This window comes from Ammospiza caudacuta, chromosome 5 (genome assembly GCF_027887145.1).
Source record: "Ammospiza caudacuta isolate bAmmCau1 chromosome 5, bAmmCau1.pri, whole genome shotgun sequence".
Classification (NCBI taxonomy): domain Eukaryota; kingdom Metazoa; phylum Chordata; class Aves; order Passeriformes; family Passerellidae; genus Ammospiza; species Ammospiza caudacuta.
The window spans coordinates 17,055,408-17,073,853 of NC_080597.1; the positions used below are offsets into that span (position 1 = coordinate 17,055,408).

At 40.7% G+C, this 18,446-nt stretch overlaps 1 protein-coding gene across 3 annotated transcripts; it reads left to right on the plus strand.

Moving 5' to 3' along the window:
- The first annotated feature begins 580 nt into the window (after nucleotides 1-580).
- On the plus strand, nucleotides 581-15,317 carry SAMM50 (SAMM50 sorting and assembly machinery component). 3 transcript variants are annotated; one of them, XM_058804580.1, is made up of 15 exons: nucleotides 581-711; nucleotides 2,355-2,465; nucleotides 3,481-3,582; nucleotides 4,033-4,120; nucleotides 4,629-4,735; nucleotides 6,646-6,776; nucleotides 6,984-7,071; nucleotides 7,560-7,688; nucleotides 8,349-8,420; nucleotides 9,494-9,580; nucleotides 10,930-11,000; nucleotides 11,410-11,477; nucleotides 12,324-12,473; nucleotides 13,567-13,708; nucleotides 15,103-15,317. In XM_058804580.1, the coding sequence occupies exons 1-15, from the start codon at nucleotides 691-693 to the stop codon at nucleotides 15,146-15,148; spliced, it is 1,413 nt and encodes a 470-aa protein (XP_058660563.1). In that variant the 5' UTR covers nucleotides 581-690; the 3' UTR covers nucleotides 15,149-15,317. The 3 variants fall into 3 exon arrangements, with proteins under 3 accessions (XP_058660563.1, XP_058660565.1, XP_058660566.1); XM_058804582.1 differs by having other exon boundaries at nucleotides 12,327-12,473; XM_058804583.1 differs by lacking the exon at nucleotides 581-711 and adding an exon at nucleotides 1,583-1,600.
- Nucleotides 15,318-18,446: the final 3,129 nt, after the last annotated feature.

Consider the following 18,446-nt stretch of genomic DNA (forward strand, 5'->3'; position numbering starts at 1 on the left):
ATTCCCCGGGTTTGGGACAAATCCCATGGGTTTGGGATGTAACACGTGTGTGAATTCCCCGGGTTTGGGACAAATCCCATGGGTTTGGGATGTAACACGTGCGTTTGGGGTGAATTCATGGGTTCAGGGTGAAACGAACAAGTGGGTTTGGGATTAACCCCCCCGGATTTGGGCTGAATTCTCCGTGTTTGGGTTGAATCCCGCGATTTTGGGGTGAATTCCCCGGGTCTAGGGTGAATCCCACGGGTTTAAACTGAATCCCGCGGGTTTTAGGGTGAATTCCCCGGGTTTGGGATTAACTCCCCGTGTTTAGGGTGAATTCCCCGGGTTTGGGATTAACCCCCGGGTTTAGGGTGAATTCCCCGGGTTTGGGATTAACCCCCGGGTTTAGGGTGAATTCCCCGGGTTTGGGATTAACCCCCGGGTTTAGGGTGAATTCCCCGGGTTTGGGATTAACTCCCCGTGTTTAGGGTGAATTCCCCGGGTTTGGCATTAACCCCCGGGTTTAGGGTGAATTCCCCGGTTTCGGTGACCCCCGGCCGCAGGAAGCGCTCCCCTGGCCCCGCCCCTTCCGCCGTTCTGACCAATGGGCGCCGGGCGGGGCCGCCTGTCATGGCCGCCCCCGCGCTGCGGCCCTGAGCGCCCCGAGTCCGCCGGAGCCGCCGAGGCCGCGCCCGCGCCGCCGCCGCCATGGGCACCGTGCACGCCCGGGTGAGCGCCGGGGCCCTGGGGGTCGGCCGGGGCGGGACCCGCCGGGGGTGGGACCCGGGCAGCCGCCCCGGAGCCGCCCGAAGGTCGCAGGGCCCCGCGCTTCCCGCCGCGACCTTCGGGCCGGGCACGGCGCGGGCGGGAGCGGGGCTGGGGCTGCGAGCGGGGGCCGTGTCCCGCCTCAGCCGCTCCGCGCCTCCGAGCCCGCCGGTTGTGGCACAGTCGGGGCAGAAAGAAGGGGTCGGAGTCTGTGCCAGTGCCCAGAGGCGCCTTCCCTTCCCTGCTCATTTCTGGGGATTTTATAGAATCAGTGATACTGACGGCTTGGGAGCGACCTCTATGGTCGTGTGGTGACACGTCCCCGCTGCCATGGGCAGGGACACCTTCCACTGTCTCAGGCTGCTCCAAGCCCCATCCAGCCTGGCCTTCCATGTAAGGAGCAGCCACAGCTTCTCTGGCCAGCCTGTGCCAGGGCCTCACCACCCTCCCAAAGGAGATAAATTTCTTACTACTTTTCTCCCTATAGAATACCTGGGTGTTTTCCCGGTCTTTCCTGAGGCATTCGCAAAGCTGACCTCCCCAGGGGGTGGGCTGGCAGGAACGAGGCTGGGGAAATGAAAAGAGAATAAAAACGACCAAAACCAAACAAAACCCCAAACCAAGCAGCTGACAAAACACAGTGCAAAGAGAAGCGCCCTTGGTGAGACTTGGAGGCTGGAGCCTTGCATTGCTTGGAGAGGGCTGAGGGGCTCATGCCTGAAATCATCGTGAATATATGCACAAATCTCCAAATCCATCTACCAGTGCTTAAAGAAGAAACACAGAGGTCTAAGTGGTCAGTTTTAAGGCTGAAGAACAGCTGCAGAGAGCTGCCTCCAATTAAGGCTCTAGAGTATGTAAATACCATGACTAATGTAATTTCTGTTTCAAGATTTTTTGCTTGCATTCTGTGTTTTGTGTCCATCTATCGTGTGAACTGCTAGATAATATTATGTGGATACAAAGTGTTTCACACTTGTCTGAAATTTGTGGGAGTAGTAGAAGCTTCTGTCTTCCTTTGACTGGATTTTGATATGCAACAGCAGTTTACTATTCAGGAAAGCAGCTATTCTGATAAGTCCTCTTTTAGGACTCTTTCAGGTATAATAAATAAAGCCATGCTGTGTTTCATTAAAGTGTTTGGCTCTGGTGGTCAGAACCCGAGGTTCTTGAGCTGTATTTGAAAAGAATAAGGCTAAAAATAAAAGAAATACTGAAATATAAAGGCAAATAAATACATGCAAAGCAAACTAACATTCTGAGAACACCCTTTTTATTTTATTGTTTGACATTCCTAGTCTTCTGCCTCCTAAAACCCAAACTAGAGAAGTGACAGCATGAGCTTTTAGGGTTTTTTTAAGAATTTGGAATTAGTTTTTTTTCAGAAATCATTCAATGTGGAAGCTATTTAGCTTTCATTAAAAATTTCAGCAAGCAGGTAGGTGTCATGTGTTTTGGTAAATTCCTTTCATTTTAGTTCTCTTTTGCTTTTTTCCCTTAGGATTGGATGAGCTCACTGTTGAGAACCATGGGTATTTCTCTTTACAAAAGGCACCAATCACAAATCTGTGTACCCTATTAAATGCTGTTTTCTCTTATGCTTTCAGAGTTTGGAGCCTCTTCCAATGGCTGGGCCAGACTTTGGTTCCTTGGGAGAGGAAGCTGAACTGGTTGAAGTTGAACCTGAGAGCAAGCAGGAAATTCTTGAAAACAAAGATGTAAGTGCCTGAGCAACATCTTGAATTTTTTGGAGAGCAGTTTTTTCAGCAATTGGCAGTAATAGAAGGTTGCTGTTATTTTGCTGTTGTATAATACATAATACACAGAGTCATACAAATATTTCTGATCGAGTTATAATATGCATAGCCTCTTTTACAAACTCTGGTATAGAATTGTTTAGGTTGGAAAAGACCTCTAAGATCACAGAGTCTTAACTGTTAACCCAGCACTAAACCATGTCCCAAGTGCCACATCCTCTTGGTTTTTAATCTTCCCAGGGGCAGTGTCTGCCCTGGGCAGCCTGTTCCAATCCTTGACAACTATTTGAAGCAGATTTTTTTTGACATTTACCCCTAAAATGATAATTCACTGAAAAGATTGGAAAAATAAGGGAAATACCATCACTGGACTCCGTTTGTACTGGGTAGTGTGGAAGGTGCTGTGATTTTTACAGTAAAATTGTCTCAAGTGATTATGTATCAAAATGAAAGTATAATACCTCATAGTGGGAGTGATTTTCAGCTGCATTTCAAACTGCACTGCTTCTGTGGTAGTGATGGTTTTAACAGAGTTTAAATATTTTTGGCTTGTACACTTGCTTGATTTTCTTCTTTTAATTCTTTGTTTATGTATAGCTGATAAAAGAAGTAGCAAATAACTACAACTAACTACATAATTCTGGCTTATGTACTTATTACTTGTGTGATTTCTGCAGTTGCTTCTTTGTCCAAACAACATTTATGACCACAACCCCAGCAGCTGCAGTCCATCAGTGTTTCTTCTGCTACATCCAGTGTTAACTTTGGTGTCAGAAATCTCTTTTCTTTTGTTTTTCTGCTATGGGAACAATGTCCCAGAATCTCAGAAAGCAGTCATTTCTGATGATGTAGGTTAGCAGGAATTAGCCCTAGGAATCATCAGGGTTTCTCACAATAATTTTTGTGCATTAGTGACCTTGATCCTCGTTATTAGATGCAAATCCAGTACTTGTGTGTAAAGATTTGTTGTGTTTAGGTGGTGGTTCAGCATGTGCACTTCGAAGGACTTGGAAGGACCAAAGATGACATCATCATGTATGAAATCTGTGATGTTTTCAAGGCAAAAAATCTCATTGATGTAAGTGCTGCAACAAATAACAGACTTGCTGTTTAGACATTAATTTAAATTTTTTCTCTCTTTTTCCTGCTTTGGGCAACTCCCTTCAGACATGGGGCACCTCTGTCAAGAACAGGGGCCCCCTAAATAAGTTGTAGCTACTGGAACCTATTTGAGTAACTGTTCTAACTATTAAAGTAATTAGGAAGCAAACTAACAAAAAGTATGAAGGTGTTGAGCCAGATGCTCTAGATTTAAATTATTTCTGCAGATGCAAGTGTTAAAGTGGTTGTGTTCTGTTCTGAAGATGCACATCTGTGAATATTTTACAACTTAGCTGCATTTTAACTAATTTATCCTCATTATTTTTTGTTAACCTGAAAGACTCGAAGGGACCAAATTATCTTGAAAGCCCCTTCCATCCCAAATATCCTCTGATTCTGTGACTGAGCAACTTTTCTCATGCTGTAGGTGATGAGGAAATCACATGAAGCTCGTGAGAAGTTGCTTCGTCTTGGAATCTTTAGACAGGTGGATGTTCTGATTGATACCTGCCAAGGTGTGTATTCCCTCACTTATCCTCACCTTTATTCTCTTATGTTCATAACTGTAATATATATTTCCCTGTGTAATAGGTTGGGTGTTTTTTGTGTGTATAACTTAGTCTTGTATACCTTCGTATGTATTTTAGAAGAATAGGTGGGTGTGCTGTGGGTACAAATGTATCAACATCAGTTATCCCTATGAAGGAAATCTATTTGCATGTGTTTGAATATATGTGTATGTCAATGAGTGAATTTTCAGCACTTACAATGATTACAGTAAGCTTTTCTTAATCCACAGTTTCAAGGAACATGTGAGGGAAAGCTTGAAAATGTGTCCTGTACTTGTATTGCACATCACATGCACATGAAATTATTAAAGTCAGTAATCCTATGATTGAGTCAAATTCTGCACTCACATCCAATTATGCCTTAACTCAGTTTTCAAATAATTCAAGTAACCTTCTGTCTGCAATTTTTAAAATATCTCTTTAGAGATAACATGCACTTCATTTATTTCTTTAGGAGATGATGCCCTTCCAAATGGTTTGGATGTGACCTTTGAGGTAACCGAACTGAGAAGGTTAACTGGGAGCTATAACACCATGGTTGGCAACAATGAAGGCAGCATGGTATGGATTATTTCAGATTATTACTAATGCCTTTTGATATTCCTCTTACCTTCAGTTTCAAGCCTAGCTAGGAATTTGGTGATCCAGTCTTGATCCAGCCTTACTAAGACTTTGTCAGGCCTTTGTGCCAGGCTTTCATTCAGCAAGAGCCTATTTTGAGCTGGGGGACAATGCTGTAGATTCCAGCTCAGCATGTTAGTTTTTTAATTCTTGAAACTTCTTGAATAATTTCTTGCTACTTTTAAGATGTTTCATCTCCTGGAGAGATTAGCAAGGAATTTGCCATTTTGTTTCTATGAGATATACTTGAAGTATTTTTCTTCTCAGTCAAAATGCTTTATATTTAACCTAGAAATTTTTCTTGTTTTTTTCTTTTAGTGTGGTATCAATTATTCTGGGCTGTAGGTTTTCATGAATTCTACAAACTTTGGAACTTGTTTTCATATGACTCAATTAAGGATGCATCAGATTAAAGTCTTGTATGAACAATATTTGCCAATTGCCCCAGGAAGCACCAGCTGTACTGCTGGTCTGTGAATGTGCTTTTACCAGAGGTGCTGCTGTGAGCAGGTTGTGCTTTCAGGTGCTCATCCTGCACCCTTTTTGCCTTCTCACTGCACAGAGCAGCTGTGCCTGGGGCTGGTGGATAACCCAGATCAAGGGGCTCATCCTTTTCCTCTTAGGGATATTTTTAACCTGAGTATGATCCCACATGACTCAGGTGATGGTGTTTTGCATGTGCAAGGAGAGTTGGAACTGGGTGAGTTGAGAGCTGCTTATGCAGCTCCACTGCCAGGAGCCAAGTTCATGGTGTTGTGGCCTGAAGGAAACCAGCAGGGAATCCTACCTGTTGCTTCCAGTGCTGCTCAGAACTGACTGAAAGCTGCTTGGGTTTCTCTTTTTGTGCTCAGCTTCCTCTTCTGTTTGATTTTAATTTATCACAGAGAAGTAAAACTTGTGAATGCTCTAAAAGCATGATTTGTATACACTGATATTGGCAACCCAGATTATGTTTCCTTAACAGTTGAATAGATTTATTTATTCTAATCCCATAAATTCAGCTGAAGTTTATACATCTAGTACTTCATACTAAAAGCCTTTTCCTTTTTATGGCATAATAACCATCATTACAAAGCTCAGGTTACTGGTTTGCTTCCAACAGCTGTCAGACAAGGCAGTCAGGATTTGGGAGTTTTTTAGTATTCTTTTCCAATAGAACACACAACAATAGTACAGTGGTAGTGTCTGTGTTGGTAGGAAAGCTGCTCCATCTTTTCTGTCAGAGGGCCAAGAGCTGGCTGAAGGATGCAAGGAATTTGTGTCAGAATTGGCAAAACTGTTTCAGTAGTTTCAGGAGAATTATAGAATTGTGTTGTGCCACCAGGTCCAGTTGCAAAAGGATCCTGGTGCTCAAAACAAAACTACAGGGAAGTGGCTCCATAGTGATAATTTTCCCTTGCTTTGGTTCTGATGAACCCTCCCTGACATGGGTTTCTCCTGAGGATCACTGGGAGGGTCTGCAGTTGCAGGGCAGCTGCTTGTTGTGCCAAAGATTTGTTCTCCGGGGCTTTGAGACAGGCTTGGAGATTTTGCTGGAAGTAATACCAGTACTGATGTCTCAGTGAGAGTGCAGATTAAGTAAGCAGCTACTAAACAGCAATAAAAGTTGGATGTTTAATTGTAATTTGCACTGTTGGCTTTTGCTGCCAGTGCAGAGAGAAAACTAACAGAAAAAAACCACACTCAGTTATGTGTATTTTTAAATATCTTAATTCCTAATTCTCATGATGTCCCTGTCTTCAGCATATGATTTAGATGCAAGGCAGCAGACAATATAAAATGTTATGGTGTGTGGAGGTTTTTGTTTGTTTGTCTAGTGTTTTGGGGTTTTTTTTATTTATTTTCTGTAGGTACTTGGGCTGAAGTTCCCAAATCTCCTTGGACGTGCAGAAAAGGTGACCTTCCAGTTCTCCTATGGAACAAAAGAGACTTCATATGGCCTGTCCTTCTTCAAACCACGGCCTGGAAACTTTGAAAAAAAGTAGGGGATGTGGTTTTTGCTACTTCTTTTTTTAGTGTAGGAATGTAAAGCAATTAAAAGATCTTTCCTCGAGTAAGACTTATATCTATTCTTTTCTGAGTGCCTGGTAATGATGTAGCAGAGCTAGTTTCTTAAATTTTTGTAGTTGCTCAGAGCTGTACCTTAAATAGTTTCCCTTTCAAACCTGCCAGTAATGTTGTGTTTCAGTTTTTCAGCTAATGTATACAAAGTAACTGGACAGTTCCCTTGGAGCTCTCTTCGAGAAACAGACAGAGGAATATCAACAGAATATAATGTGAGTGTAGCACAAGTGTAACACATGCTTAATTTAGATTTCAGTTGGGCTCTTGGAAATACTTGTTTTACTTTTTGAATAATTGAATCACTCATGCACAGGGCTGACTTGTCTTTATTTGAAAGAGGTCAGTGATTTGAAAAGGACAGAGGTTGTGCATCTTGGATTTTTTGTTACAATTCATTCTCTTTTTGGCCATATAAAAATGCCAGTATGTTTTTCTTCAATTTTTTTAAAATTATCATTTCAGAAAGGTAGCTGACTGCCTAGTTTACTGTATCAGCCCAATTCAAGGTATTTTTCTTTGGAATGGATTCATTAGTGTGCATCTGACTCTCTTTGCTGGAGCAGAATTAGCATAACTCAAATGGAAAAGGGTTTCTCTCTGTTTCAAGAAGTTTGGGAAGAATTTTAGACTCAAATATAAAAAATATTTATTTTAATTTTGTAACAATTGTTTTAATGACTTTCTCAATCCTTTATTGTAGTTTCCCATCTGGAAGACCAATCACACAGTGAAGTGGGAAGTTGTGTGGAGAGAGCTTGGCTGCCTTGCTAGAACAGCATCCTTTTCTGTTCGAGAGGAAAGTGGGCACTCTCTAAAATCTTCTCTCTCTGTAAGGCTTTTTCATTATAGTATTTTAAAAACACATAACTTTGAGTCATCTCATACTTAGGAGTGATACCAAAGGAGCTTTTTGTCTTTGGAGTGAATGTATTTTCCTTCAGACATCTTTTGCTGTGTCCGGTCATTGGCATGGAGAATCCAGGAGGCCCAAAGGGAAAACAGGGAATTAAGAGAATTATAGTTGACTGTTAGGCTTTGGCTTGTTCTCCCTCTGTCTCACCTGCCATTTCTTTTTGCAGAATTGCTTTGTTGTGTAGCAGACAGGAAGAGTAAATTTCCTCATCCTCAGCCTTTTGTAAACATTCTCCCTGATGCCAGCTTCTGGTCACTTGCCATCTTTCACTTACAGCTTACAAACTGTAAGAGATAAACTCTTTGCAGATTGGTGGGTTGCAGTTGGGCTGCTGCTCTGTTTCTGGTGTGTGCCATGGCAGAAAATACAAATGTATGCATTTCATGTGGCCTGTAAATGTCAAACAAAGCCAGTCTACAGGGGTATTGTTCCCAAATCCATGTAGCTGTACTAATCTTAGCTGGAGCTGTGCTTGTCTTCCACTGTTTGCACAGTTTTGGAAGGAAAATAATGGTGTTGCTCTGAGGCATTCAACAGATATGAGAACCTAACCCCAATTTTTTTTCTTCTTTTCAGCATGCCATGGTAATTGATTCCCGGAACTCCACAATCTTGCCAAAACGAGGTGCTTTGCTGAAAATTAATCAGGTAGCTTTAAATCACTTGTGCTATTATTGGGGTTTATCTGTGTGTTCAAATAAGTCTTAATTTATCTAATTAATGTTCATGTTCAAAAGTCTAAAGTTAGAAATTAATCTAAAATTGACTAGGGGACAATGCAGACTACTAATTACCTTTTCTGTTTACCCAGTGTGCCTTTTAAAATCATGAAAGTATTTTTATGGTGGAAAATTTTCATTTGTATGCCATTAGTCAAAGAGCACAGCCTCTCCATCAGCCTTAAATTATTTATTAGCTGAGAGACACTACCCCTGACAGTATTTGCACTACACTTTCAGTGGGTTATAATTAGCCCTTCTTTTTTTTAACACTGTCATGCAGAGACTGCCAGGCTGCAGTCCTGTTGCTCCTTACATAATTTCTGAGAGTTAAAAATGAAAGACTGGGTAAAAACTTTCCAAGGCATATGCATGTAACATTTTGGCTGAGAAAATGCTTTTCCCTCTTGTTACAGTCAGAGCCTTTCTAAAAGCAGGCTTTTCTGCTGTGTGGGTAATACTTCAGAAGCATTAATTTCTCTAGTGCTTTAGAGGCAGATTTAAAATGCCGCTGGAACTAAAAGTAAGCAGCAATGGACTGTTGTGAGTGAGAAAAGTGGTTGTAATTCAGGGTTTAGGTACTGTGTAATTTGTTAGATTCTGCCTCTTAACACTGAGTTAGTTCAGTCACTTAATGAGAACTGAACATAACAAATTGCATCATGCCTTCTTCAGCAGATGAAATCTTCTCAGATCTAGGAAAATACAGTCTTGATTTTGGATGCTGCATTTTCTAGCTCCATTCTGTCTTGCCTTCATTTAAAAAATGGCTTGGAAAGCAATAGTTTGGTTTAATATTTGGAACAGAAAAAAATGCAGCTCATTTTTCTGAGGCTCAGAGGTTCATGCATGGCTCAGTCCAAAAATCAGCAGCCTCACCATGCCAGTGTTTCTGTATTTCTTGTAAAGAAAAATACTTCCTGTGCTGATGCAGACATGCTGGGCTTTTAGAGGAAAGAAACATATATCTGTTGCAACTTCCATAAATTTATGTCTTTGCAGGAGTTGGCTGGCTATACAGGTGGAGATGTGAGCTTTCTGAAAGAGGACTTTGAATTTCAGTTGAATAAGCAACTTCTCTGGGATTCGGTAAACTTTTTAAAGATATTTGAGTAATTGACCTGAGGTTTTTCTGGAGCTATTAAACCTGTGTCTTACGATTATTTTCTGCTATGGATTAGGAAAAAGATTGTGAAAAATGGCTGGAGTAGATAACTTGATTCTGTTTTCTGGAAAATGGACTATCTGTATTTTTAACTTTATGTTCCTGCTCTGCACAATCACTTGAATACTGAATCACTTGAAAAGTGGGAATTTTGGAGAGAACTTGTTTCACAGTTAACCTTAAGAATGTTTTTCCTTCCAGAAGTGATGTTGGTTGTGTCTGTTCTTTGCGGTCTTCCTTAGAAGGGATTTTTCAAAGATCTTGGAAGTTTTTGAAAAACTTAGAAGTTTTAAACCTTCATGAATATTCTGTATAATCTTGGTTTAATTTCCTTTTTAATTGAAATGTTGAATATATACCTGTTCATCTTGGTGTGATAGCATGTAATTGTTTCTTGTGTATAAGATTATTGGGAAAAAATTGGAAGGCTGATTTCAACAGCATTGATTTAGTATTAGGTGGAAGTAGGATTTTGAATTGAAATGCTGAAAAACTGTAATAAGAATTTCAACATATCCTGGGAGTATTTCTAACTGAATTTAGAAAGAAGTTTTTTATCACATGGAGATAGTGCAGTAAATTCTTCTCAGAGCTGAATGGGGAATTAAACAGCAACTTCCATCATGAAGATTTTAAAGTCAGGGGTTACAATAATTTCTATCCCAAAGGTACTGACAATAGATGTCACTGTTTATCAGTGACACCTAGCACACAGGCAGCAAGGAAATTATTAAATATGTTTATTTCAGTGACTTGAATTGCAAAAATTACTTTTTATAGATAAAGAATAACTCTGTAGTTTATTTGATGTCATTATAGTGAGTCGCAGAAGGTGGTTTCATGTAATTATAAGGGTAATTTACAGACAAGTTATAATTGTACATTTTTGGCAGCTGCTTGTTGGACTCAGTCTCCTGTGAGTTTAAATTGCCAGGAATAATTGATGGCAGCAGTGTTGTCTTAATTCAGGACATGAAAATTCTCAAGACAAGAGGTTGACAATGAGGTTCTCAAGACAATGAGGTTGAGTGCTCCCTTAAGGTGTTGTGGAAGTAGCATTTGGTTCAATTGTGCTATATTAACATTTTCAAGGCACAACACTGCATAAAAGAAAGAGGGCAGCAGCCATCAAGAATTTCTTGAAAATCCTGTTGCAAATCTGACATACAGGCTGTGATGTCCAAAGGATGTGAGCAGCTGTAACTCTGGGAGACTGATGGGAGCTCTGCCAGAGGAATAGGTACTAATAAGCAACTTGTTTTTCTCTCCAAAGGTTGTTTCAGCATCATTATGGGGTGGAATGCTGGTACCTATTGGAGACAAGCCATCCAGTATAGCTGACAGGCAAGTTTTTTAAATGTTTGGGGTTTTTTCCCCAGTCAACAGAGGTGTTGTATATAGAAAACTCTGCACAAGAGAAAAACAGTAGTAGTTTTGAGGAGAATAAAATGTTTGCAGTTAGCTGTAATTGCATGTTCCTACTCAAGCCATTTTCATATTGGGCTGGTAAAAATTTATAAATGGCTGTGTAGTAGCTCTGCCTGCCCATATTTCTGGTTGCAAAATGGTATTTACCACCTGCAAAATTCTGTAACAAGCATAGGTTTATTCAGACACAAAGCCATATTTTGACTCTGTTCACTCTGTAGCAAATTTTGCCTTCTGATGCTGGTGTTTAAAGATCACATTACTAAAGCTGTTGCAAAGTCACCTTTAGGTGAAGCATTAAAGTAAATTTATCTCTATTCACTAGGTTTTACCTTGGTGGACCAACAAGTGTGCGTGGATTCAGTATGTACAGCATTGGACCCCAGAGTGAAGGTCTGACACTTTTAAGTCCCCCTTCTCTGAACAATAGTGTAAATATTAGTGTGTCACAGAGAATCCTTAAACTTTGTATAGCCTGAAAATAGTTACACTCATTCTCTACTTTTGAGAAGTGTTATGGCTTCTCAAATATCAAAATATCAATATATCAAAATATGTTGTTTACAGATCAGTTCTCAATGGGATAAAGCCAGGTAGTTCTTAGTTAAGCTGTGATTAATTACTAATGTTATCAACCATGTGTGCGTTCAAACTTGCACACTTCCAGTGTGTCATTTTAATTAGTAAGCAACCTTCAAGCTGGAAAAGTTCCCAAAACATGGTTATAGCAACAGTTTGTTTGATACAGGTTATGTTCAGGTAGCTTAGGGAGAAAGATAATCTGCTCAGCAGAGGTGTTTGGAGGGCCAGGAGCTTCCTCAGTTTTTTTCCTTACTCTGCTGTTATCAGTGGATTCAATATCCAGTCTATTTTGAAATTAATAGTTCAGTTGTATCAATTGCCCATTTTTATTACAAAGGGAAGTATTGCAAAGGTGGCCAGGACATAATTCTGATGAACTGTCATGCCTCAGGCTGTTCTGGTGAGGGAAGGAAGAAAAATGTACTTCCCTTGGAAGGTTTAAAGAAATGTGGAAGTTCTAATTTTTCAAACTAATAGTGGTGAGTTTGGAGTGAGTTGGAAGCAAATGGGAAGAGTTGTAAAGGGTAGAAGTGGAATATAAACTCATGGAACGTAAAACAACTTATGGATGATTTTTTGTGCCTTTAATAAGTGATTCTTTTAATATGTTCCACAGTAAATTAAAATTAAAATGTTTATTCCAACATTTTTTCCAAGCAGGCGATTATTTGGGAGGAGAAGCCTACTGGGCTGGAGGGTTGCATCTCTACACCCCTCTCCCTTTCCGGCCTGGCCGTGGAGGGTTTGGAGACCTTTTCCGAACACATTTCTTCCTTAATGCTGGAAATCTCTGCAATCTCAACTATGGTAAGACTCAACAGAATAAAAACCCCCTCTTCTCTTCACATAAGAGCAAAAAGGAGAGTTCTGTGTCTGTTCACTCAGAGGCACTTTGTTTACTGCATATATTTTGGTGTTTGTCTAAAACCTGCTGCTTTTAACTAATATATTTGACAGATTGCCAGTAGTTTATTTAGCTGTCTCCATAATTTCCAGCAAAACTTGTAGGAAAGAGAGCCAGGAGGGTAATGGTACTGTCTACGAACAGGTGATGTTTGCAGACCAGTGTGTAACTAACACTTGCTATCTTACACCATTCTGAAGGGAGAATGAAAGATGATGTTTTAGTGGGGTTCTGGTGTTTACTGGGATGAACTAAAGAAAAAGTGGTAGCATTAGAAGAGGGTGTGGTAGCTGATGGGACTCTTTTATCTCCCATCCCTAACTCTATTCAGGATACATTTCAGTGTATTAATGTATGACTTTTCAATATGATTTCATTCAGTTTTAGAATATAGTGGTATTTGATGTCTGCCTCATTTGATGTAAGAAAGGTGACATCCATACAGGAGGGAGATAATTCAATCAACTTAAAAATAGTAGAGACCCACTGAATCATAGAATACGGTCCCAGAATGGTTTGGGTTAAAAGGGACCTTAAAGCTCATCTTGTTCTTCTGCCTGCCCTGGGCAGGGGCACCTTCCACTATCCCAGGTTCCTGCAAGCCACATCCAGCCAGGCCTTGCACAGTTCTAGGGATGGGGCAGCCACAGCTTCTCTGGGCAACCTGTGCAGAGCCTCAGCACCCTCACAGGGAACAATTTCTGTCTCATATCCAATCTAACCCTTCTCTCTGTCAGTGTGAAGCCATTCCCCCTTATTCTGTCACTCCAGGCTCTTGTCACTTGGTCTCTCTCTATTTTTCCTATGGGTTCCCTTCAGGTACTGAAAGGGAGCAGTAAAGACATTGAAGTCTTTAATACTCATTTCCTCCTTCTTGCTAGTAGATGCCCTATAGTGGGACATGGAGAGCAGCCAACAATCCAACTGAAATCACAGTATTTTAATTCTAGTTCTGCTCTCTTGCTGTGCTGCTCATCTGTTGGTGTTTGACTGCAGGTGACGGTCCCAGGGCACACCTGCAGAGGCTGGCAGAGTGCATACGCTGGTCCTACGGCTTGGGAATAGTGCTGCGCCTGGGAAACATCGCCAGGCTCGAGCTCAACTACTGCTTCCCCATGGGAGTACAGCCTGGAGACAGGTTGGTTTGCTACACCAGCTTCTGCAGAGGCTCCTGCACTCCAGTCTGCTTTCTGAGAGAGAGTTGTGATTCGTGGGTTTGTTTAGTCCATACCAACAGAGACATCTTGCTGCTTTCCCAGCCTGTTTTATTCACCTTGGTTGCACAGTTGGGTGAAGACTTCGCTTCCCAAGTGCCACAGTTCATTTATCTTGAGAGCAGCTGTTGATATGTGCAAATAGCTGTGCAGCAGCTTCATTTCTTGTGGGGAAGTGATCACTCAAACAGCTTGTGGGGTGTTCTTAAGCCTTCTAAACCCAAGTGATTGGATAAATACCTCATTTGCTGTCTTTAATAAATACCTAGTTTAGCGTCTTTGCTTGAAAAATGAAAACAAGTTTATAAAGAGGAAAGAAGAACAAATTCATTTGTTAGCAACCAATTATCCTGCATCAAGCAAATATTATAATGTTGTCATCTTACTGCAGAAGTTCCATACTGTTTTCTCCTATCACCAAAGTTTCATACTGTCTTGGTGTTTTCTCATGGGGTGCTCCTCTGAGCACTGACTCTTCACAAAGCAGCCAACTGATTCCAGTTCCCTTCTCAACCAGCCACCCCACTCTTTTATAGCACTCTTCTTCTCATTGGTTACAGCTGTGGCCTGTTAAAGTCAAGCCTGTTCCTAATCTTTAATAATTAACCCAGCTGCAACTCCTTAGGGGTAAGATTACTTTCTACTCTGTAGGGGGATAGAATATAAGTAAATAAAGTTAATATAGAAAGTAATCTTACCCCCTAAAGAGTTGCTGTGAGGTAATTATTAAAGATTAGGAGCAGGCTTGATTTTAACAGGCCCCACCTGTAGCCAATCAGAAAAGTGTTATAAAAGAATGGATTGGTTGGTTGAGGGGAACTGGAGTCAGTTGGCTGTTGTGAGGACAAGGAAGAGTCAGTGCCTAGAGGAGGTGCCTACGAGAAACATCAAGGACTTATGAAACTCTAGCAATATGGAACCCTTGCAATATAATGATAATAGAACTCTTGCAATAAATGACAACACTACTCTATCTTTATTTTATTTTCTTATATTCTATCCCCCTACATTATAATATGCAATAAAAAGCTTCAGGAGGCCTGTTCTTGTTTGTGAATATTGTGTGAGATAACCAGTCTTTCATACAGGAGGATTGTTTCTGTGGGCAATGTGAATATATAATAGCAATTTCAAAATTATAGGCTTTATTTGGAAATGTAAATGCTCCATATGGATGGCAGAGTGTCAAAGCATTTATTTTAAAAAACTAATGTTAGCTAAAACCTTTGGAATTTGGGGATAGGGAGAATTGATTTTCATTTCATTTCATTAGTGATTTATGGATCGCTTACATTGTTTATTGTTTGTTTCTTTTCAGGATATGTGATGGTGTTCAGTTTGGAGCAGGAATAAGATTTCTATAATACAGAGATATTTTACATCACGGAATGAAATTGTAATTTGGAGATGAAATCAAGACTATAACATAATTCAAAATGGTCCTTTTTCCTTGAAATGCAGATATATAGCTGAGTGATTTACCTCTTGGACTCCACAAGAAACTACATTAAATAATTATGCTCTAAAGGTTCATTGTACCTCTGATTCTTATCAAAGATGGGAGAGTGTTTGTAGGATTCTATCTTGCAGCTTTTAGTTGTTGGTTTTTACTTGAAGTATTAGAGTTGTGTCAGATATTGGTTCTTGGATGTGGTTCGTATCATTAGAGTTCTATTGGTCTGCACAGCTTTCCTTCCTCCAACCACAAGTCCTTGAAAAAGCTGTTACAAGTCAAAAATGATACCATTTTAATGGTTCTAAATGAATCACAATGTTCTGATTTGAATATATTTCAGTTGTAATTCACCTCTGTTTAAATTTCTAAAATCTGAATTGCATACTGTAAAAATTCAAGTCATCTGTCTAGCATAGTAAATACTAAAATGATGATTTTGAAAGGTTCAGGGCTCTGAACTTCGAGTGTTTTAATGCTCTCAGCAAAGCTGTTGATTTGTCTTGCAAAAGCAGCTTTTTGTAGCAGTTGCAAAAAGTGACTCCAGACATACAAACATGTGGAACTGCCTGGTTTCTCTGTGTCTTGCTCCTGACTTGTTGAGATGCTAATTTCATCTCCAAGTCACCTCTGACTTTATCACTTGGGGTATAATTCAGTTTATAAGAATGAACTTATTCACTACTTTGGTCCTAACATCTTTGGAGGTAGTTGCATACTGATTTTTTTTATGAGCATCAACCCTGTGTGGTCATGCTGAGAGAATATGAACTTGGAGTGCCCTTTCCCTGTATCACTTTTTGTTGTTGTCAAGTGTTGTCAGGTTTAAAATCACAATACAAAGAAGATTCTGGGGGAGCAGAACAGAAATACATGAGCTGTTAAACTCCTGATTTCTTTTGTGCTCAGCTAAAGACAGCTTTGGATATGCTGGTGCTCTCCTTGACTTTGCTGAATATGTCAGGACTGCCATGAAAGCTCATTCCAAATCAAGTCAGCACTCAAACTCTACCATTTTAAAGAGAACATAGTTTTATACATTGGTTTAGCATTGGTATGTATTGCTGTGGGTGTAATACACTAACTAAATCTGGTTTAGTTGATAATTCTCTAAAATATGAAGGCTACAAACTGGACTGTCTGGATTTGCAGAGCTCTGCTTGATTAAACATCCTTCCCCTCTTAAAAAGTAGCAGCACCAGGCTTACAGATATTGAAAATGGTGTGAATGACAGAAGTCAGCTGTTTCAAATAGCAAAATTTGATATAAAAAACTTTTTCAGTGTGTTTATCTAACAGATACTGCAGCAAGTACATATTTAACCTAGCATTTTTGATGATTCTTTTGTTGTCATGAGATAAAATATGAAACTATGTCAAGAATGTCAACAAATGTTAATAGTTTTTTCCAGCACTATCGACAATTTGGCATATAAAAATATTTTTAATGTGAATGTTTAGATACTGAAATACTCTTAGGCTTTTCTTGTAGTAGTTCAAAGTTAGCTGCATTCTGCAGCCTTGAGAGCTCTCTTTTGTGCACACTGTGTTTACTCAAGGCTGCTCAAGTGCCATCCTCTATCATGACACAAGACCCTAAGCTCAGCTGGCTGTTTGAGAGGGCTCAGCAGTGTTCTGAGTTGAGCAGGCCTAGGGAGAGCCCCGAAATCAGTGTGCTCACCACACACCAGCCAGGCCACAATGAAGCTTTGAGAGACTCTGTGAGCATCAAGGGAGGAATGGAAGAAACTGCTGAAGGCTGAAGAGAACTTTTGAGCACATCTTCTCACTGTGCCGCTGAGCAGAGAATTGTCCAGTAGGATAACAAGGGCAAAATCATGTTCCATGAGGCTCCACCTGCATCACTGTTTTCCTACTGGCATTGCACTAGGTTGAAAAGTTACATTTTCTTATGGCATAACACAAGTGCACAAAAGCTATCCAGTACAGAAAGTATGTCTGAATTCCTCTGGAAGAAGCATCTGTATGTGGTTTCTTCTATGGAATACTGTATGATTAATATATTTCCATTTAAATTTTGCTGCAGAGGCCCAGATACTTCAAGTGGATAAGGTAGAAATCAGAATTCCAGTAAAAGCTGCCATAGTGTTCAGTGGGAGAGCTTTGGGCAGATCTGAATCCTTGTTCTTCGTGGTTGTGTTTCTGGCCAGAGTTGAAAGGATAAATGGAGTAAGGCCTGCAGTCAGAACTGTGATTCAAAAGCTTGGTGCTTGTTTACATGGACATTTTTGGATATCAGTTTACCTGTGGAGTAGTGAAGATGCTTTTGCTTTTCAGGCATGCCACTGTTAGGGACACCAAGGTGGCAAGGAGTGTCCCCAGACAGCACACCTGGAATGCGCTCGTGGTCTCCTGATTTCATGTGAGCAGTGCTGAGGCTGTAGGGCCCACCAGGCTGGCAGAGTCCCTTCAGCTGTGGTCTTAATTCACTGCTTGCAGCCCTTTCTGGGGGCTGAGGGAGGCGTGGGGAGGAGAGGATTGTTTTGGGACAAGGTTTCAAGGGTCTCAGTGATGTGTCAGGGCACCCACGAGCCTGGGAGAAGGTGGCAGTAGCATGTCAGAAGTATGGCAAATATTTCCATCACCTCTTCTAAGACAGGGGTAATTTCTAGCTTATATAAAAAAGTTGAAATTGCTCTTTATATTTGGAAGATCTGGTGTTCTCAGGTGCTGTTAATGAGTGAGTTTCTAGGGGACTTAGGTGAAAGTTGAAGAGGAAACTGGGAGGTTGTGAGAAGGTAAGGGGCAGGTTTGCTGCCATAGTAAGGCCATAAATGTATTTGATTTGAAAATAAAGCTTTAAAAATAAATTCCAATGTTGACCTCAATAATGCAGAAGTGTACTTCAACATAAGTGCCTTTGCTGTCACTCGGTGCCTTTTTTCACACAGATCTGGCTGCCAGTCTTTGCAGAGGTGTAGCAACTAAGGTCTAGGACTTCTACCTTTGCAAAATACCTGCTGGTTTTGTCAGGTATTTGTGTAGAAACAACTGTCCCTGTTGTGCCCTTTGAGGGAAGTGTCCCAAGACTTTCCTATGTGTGATGAAATACGGAAAAGTGAGGGGAGGTCACATCGGCTCTCCCTTCTCTGGGCTGGGTGAGCACTCACATGAAAAGGTGTGAATTTTTACTGTGGTGTTACAGGGAAAGAAAACCCCATGAGTGCTTTGTGGGACTATTAAGGAGC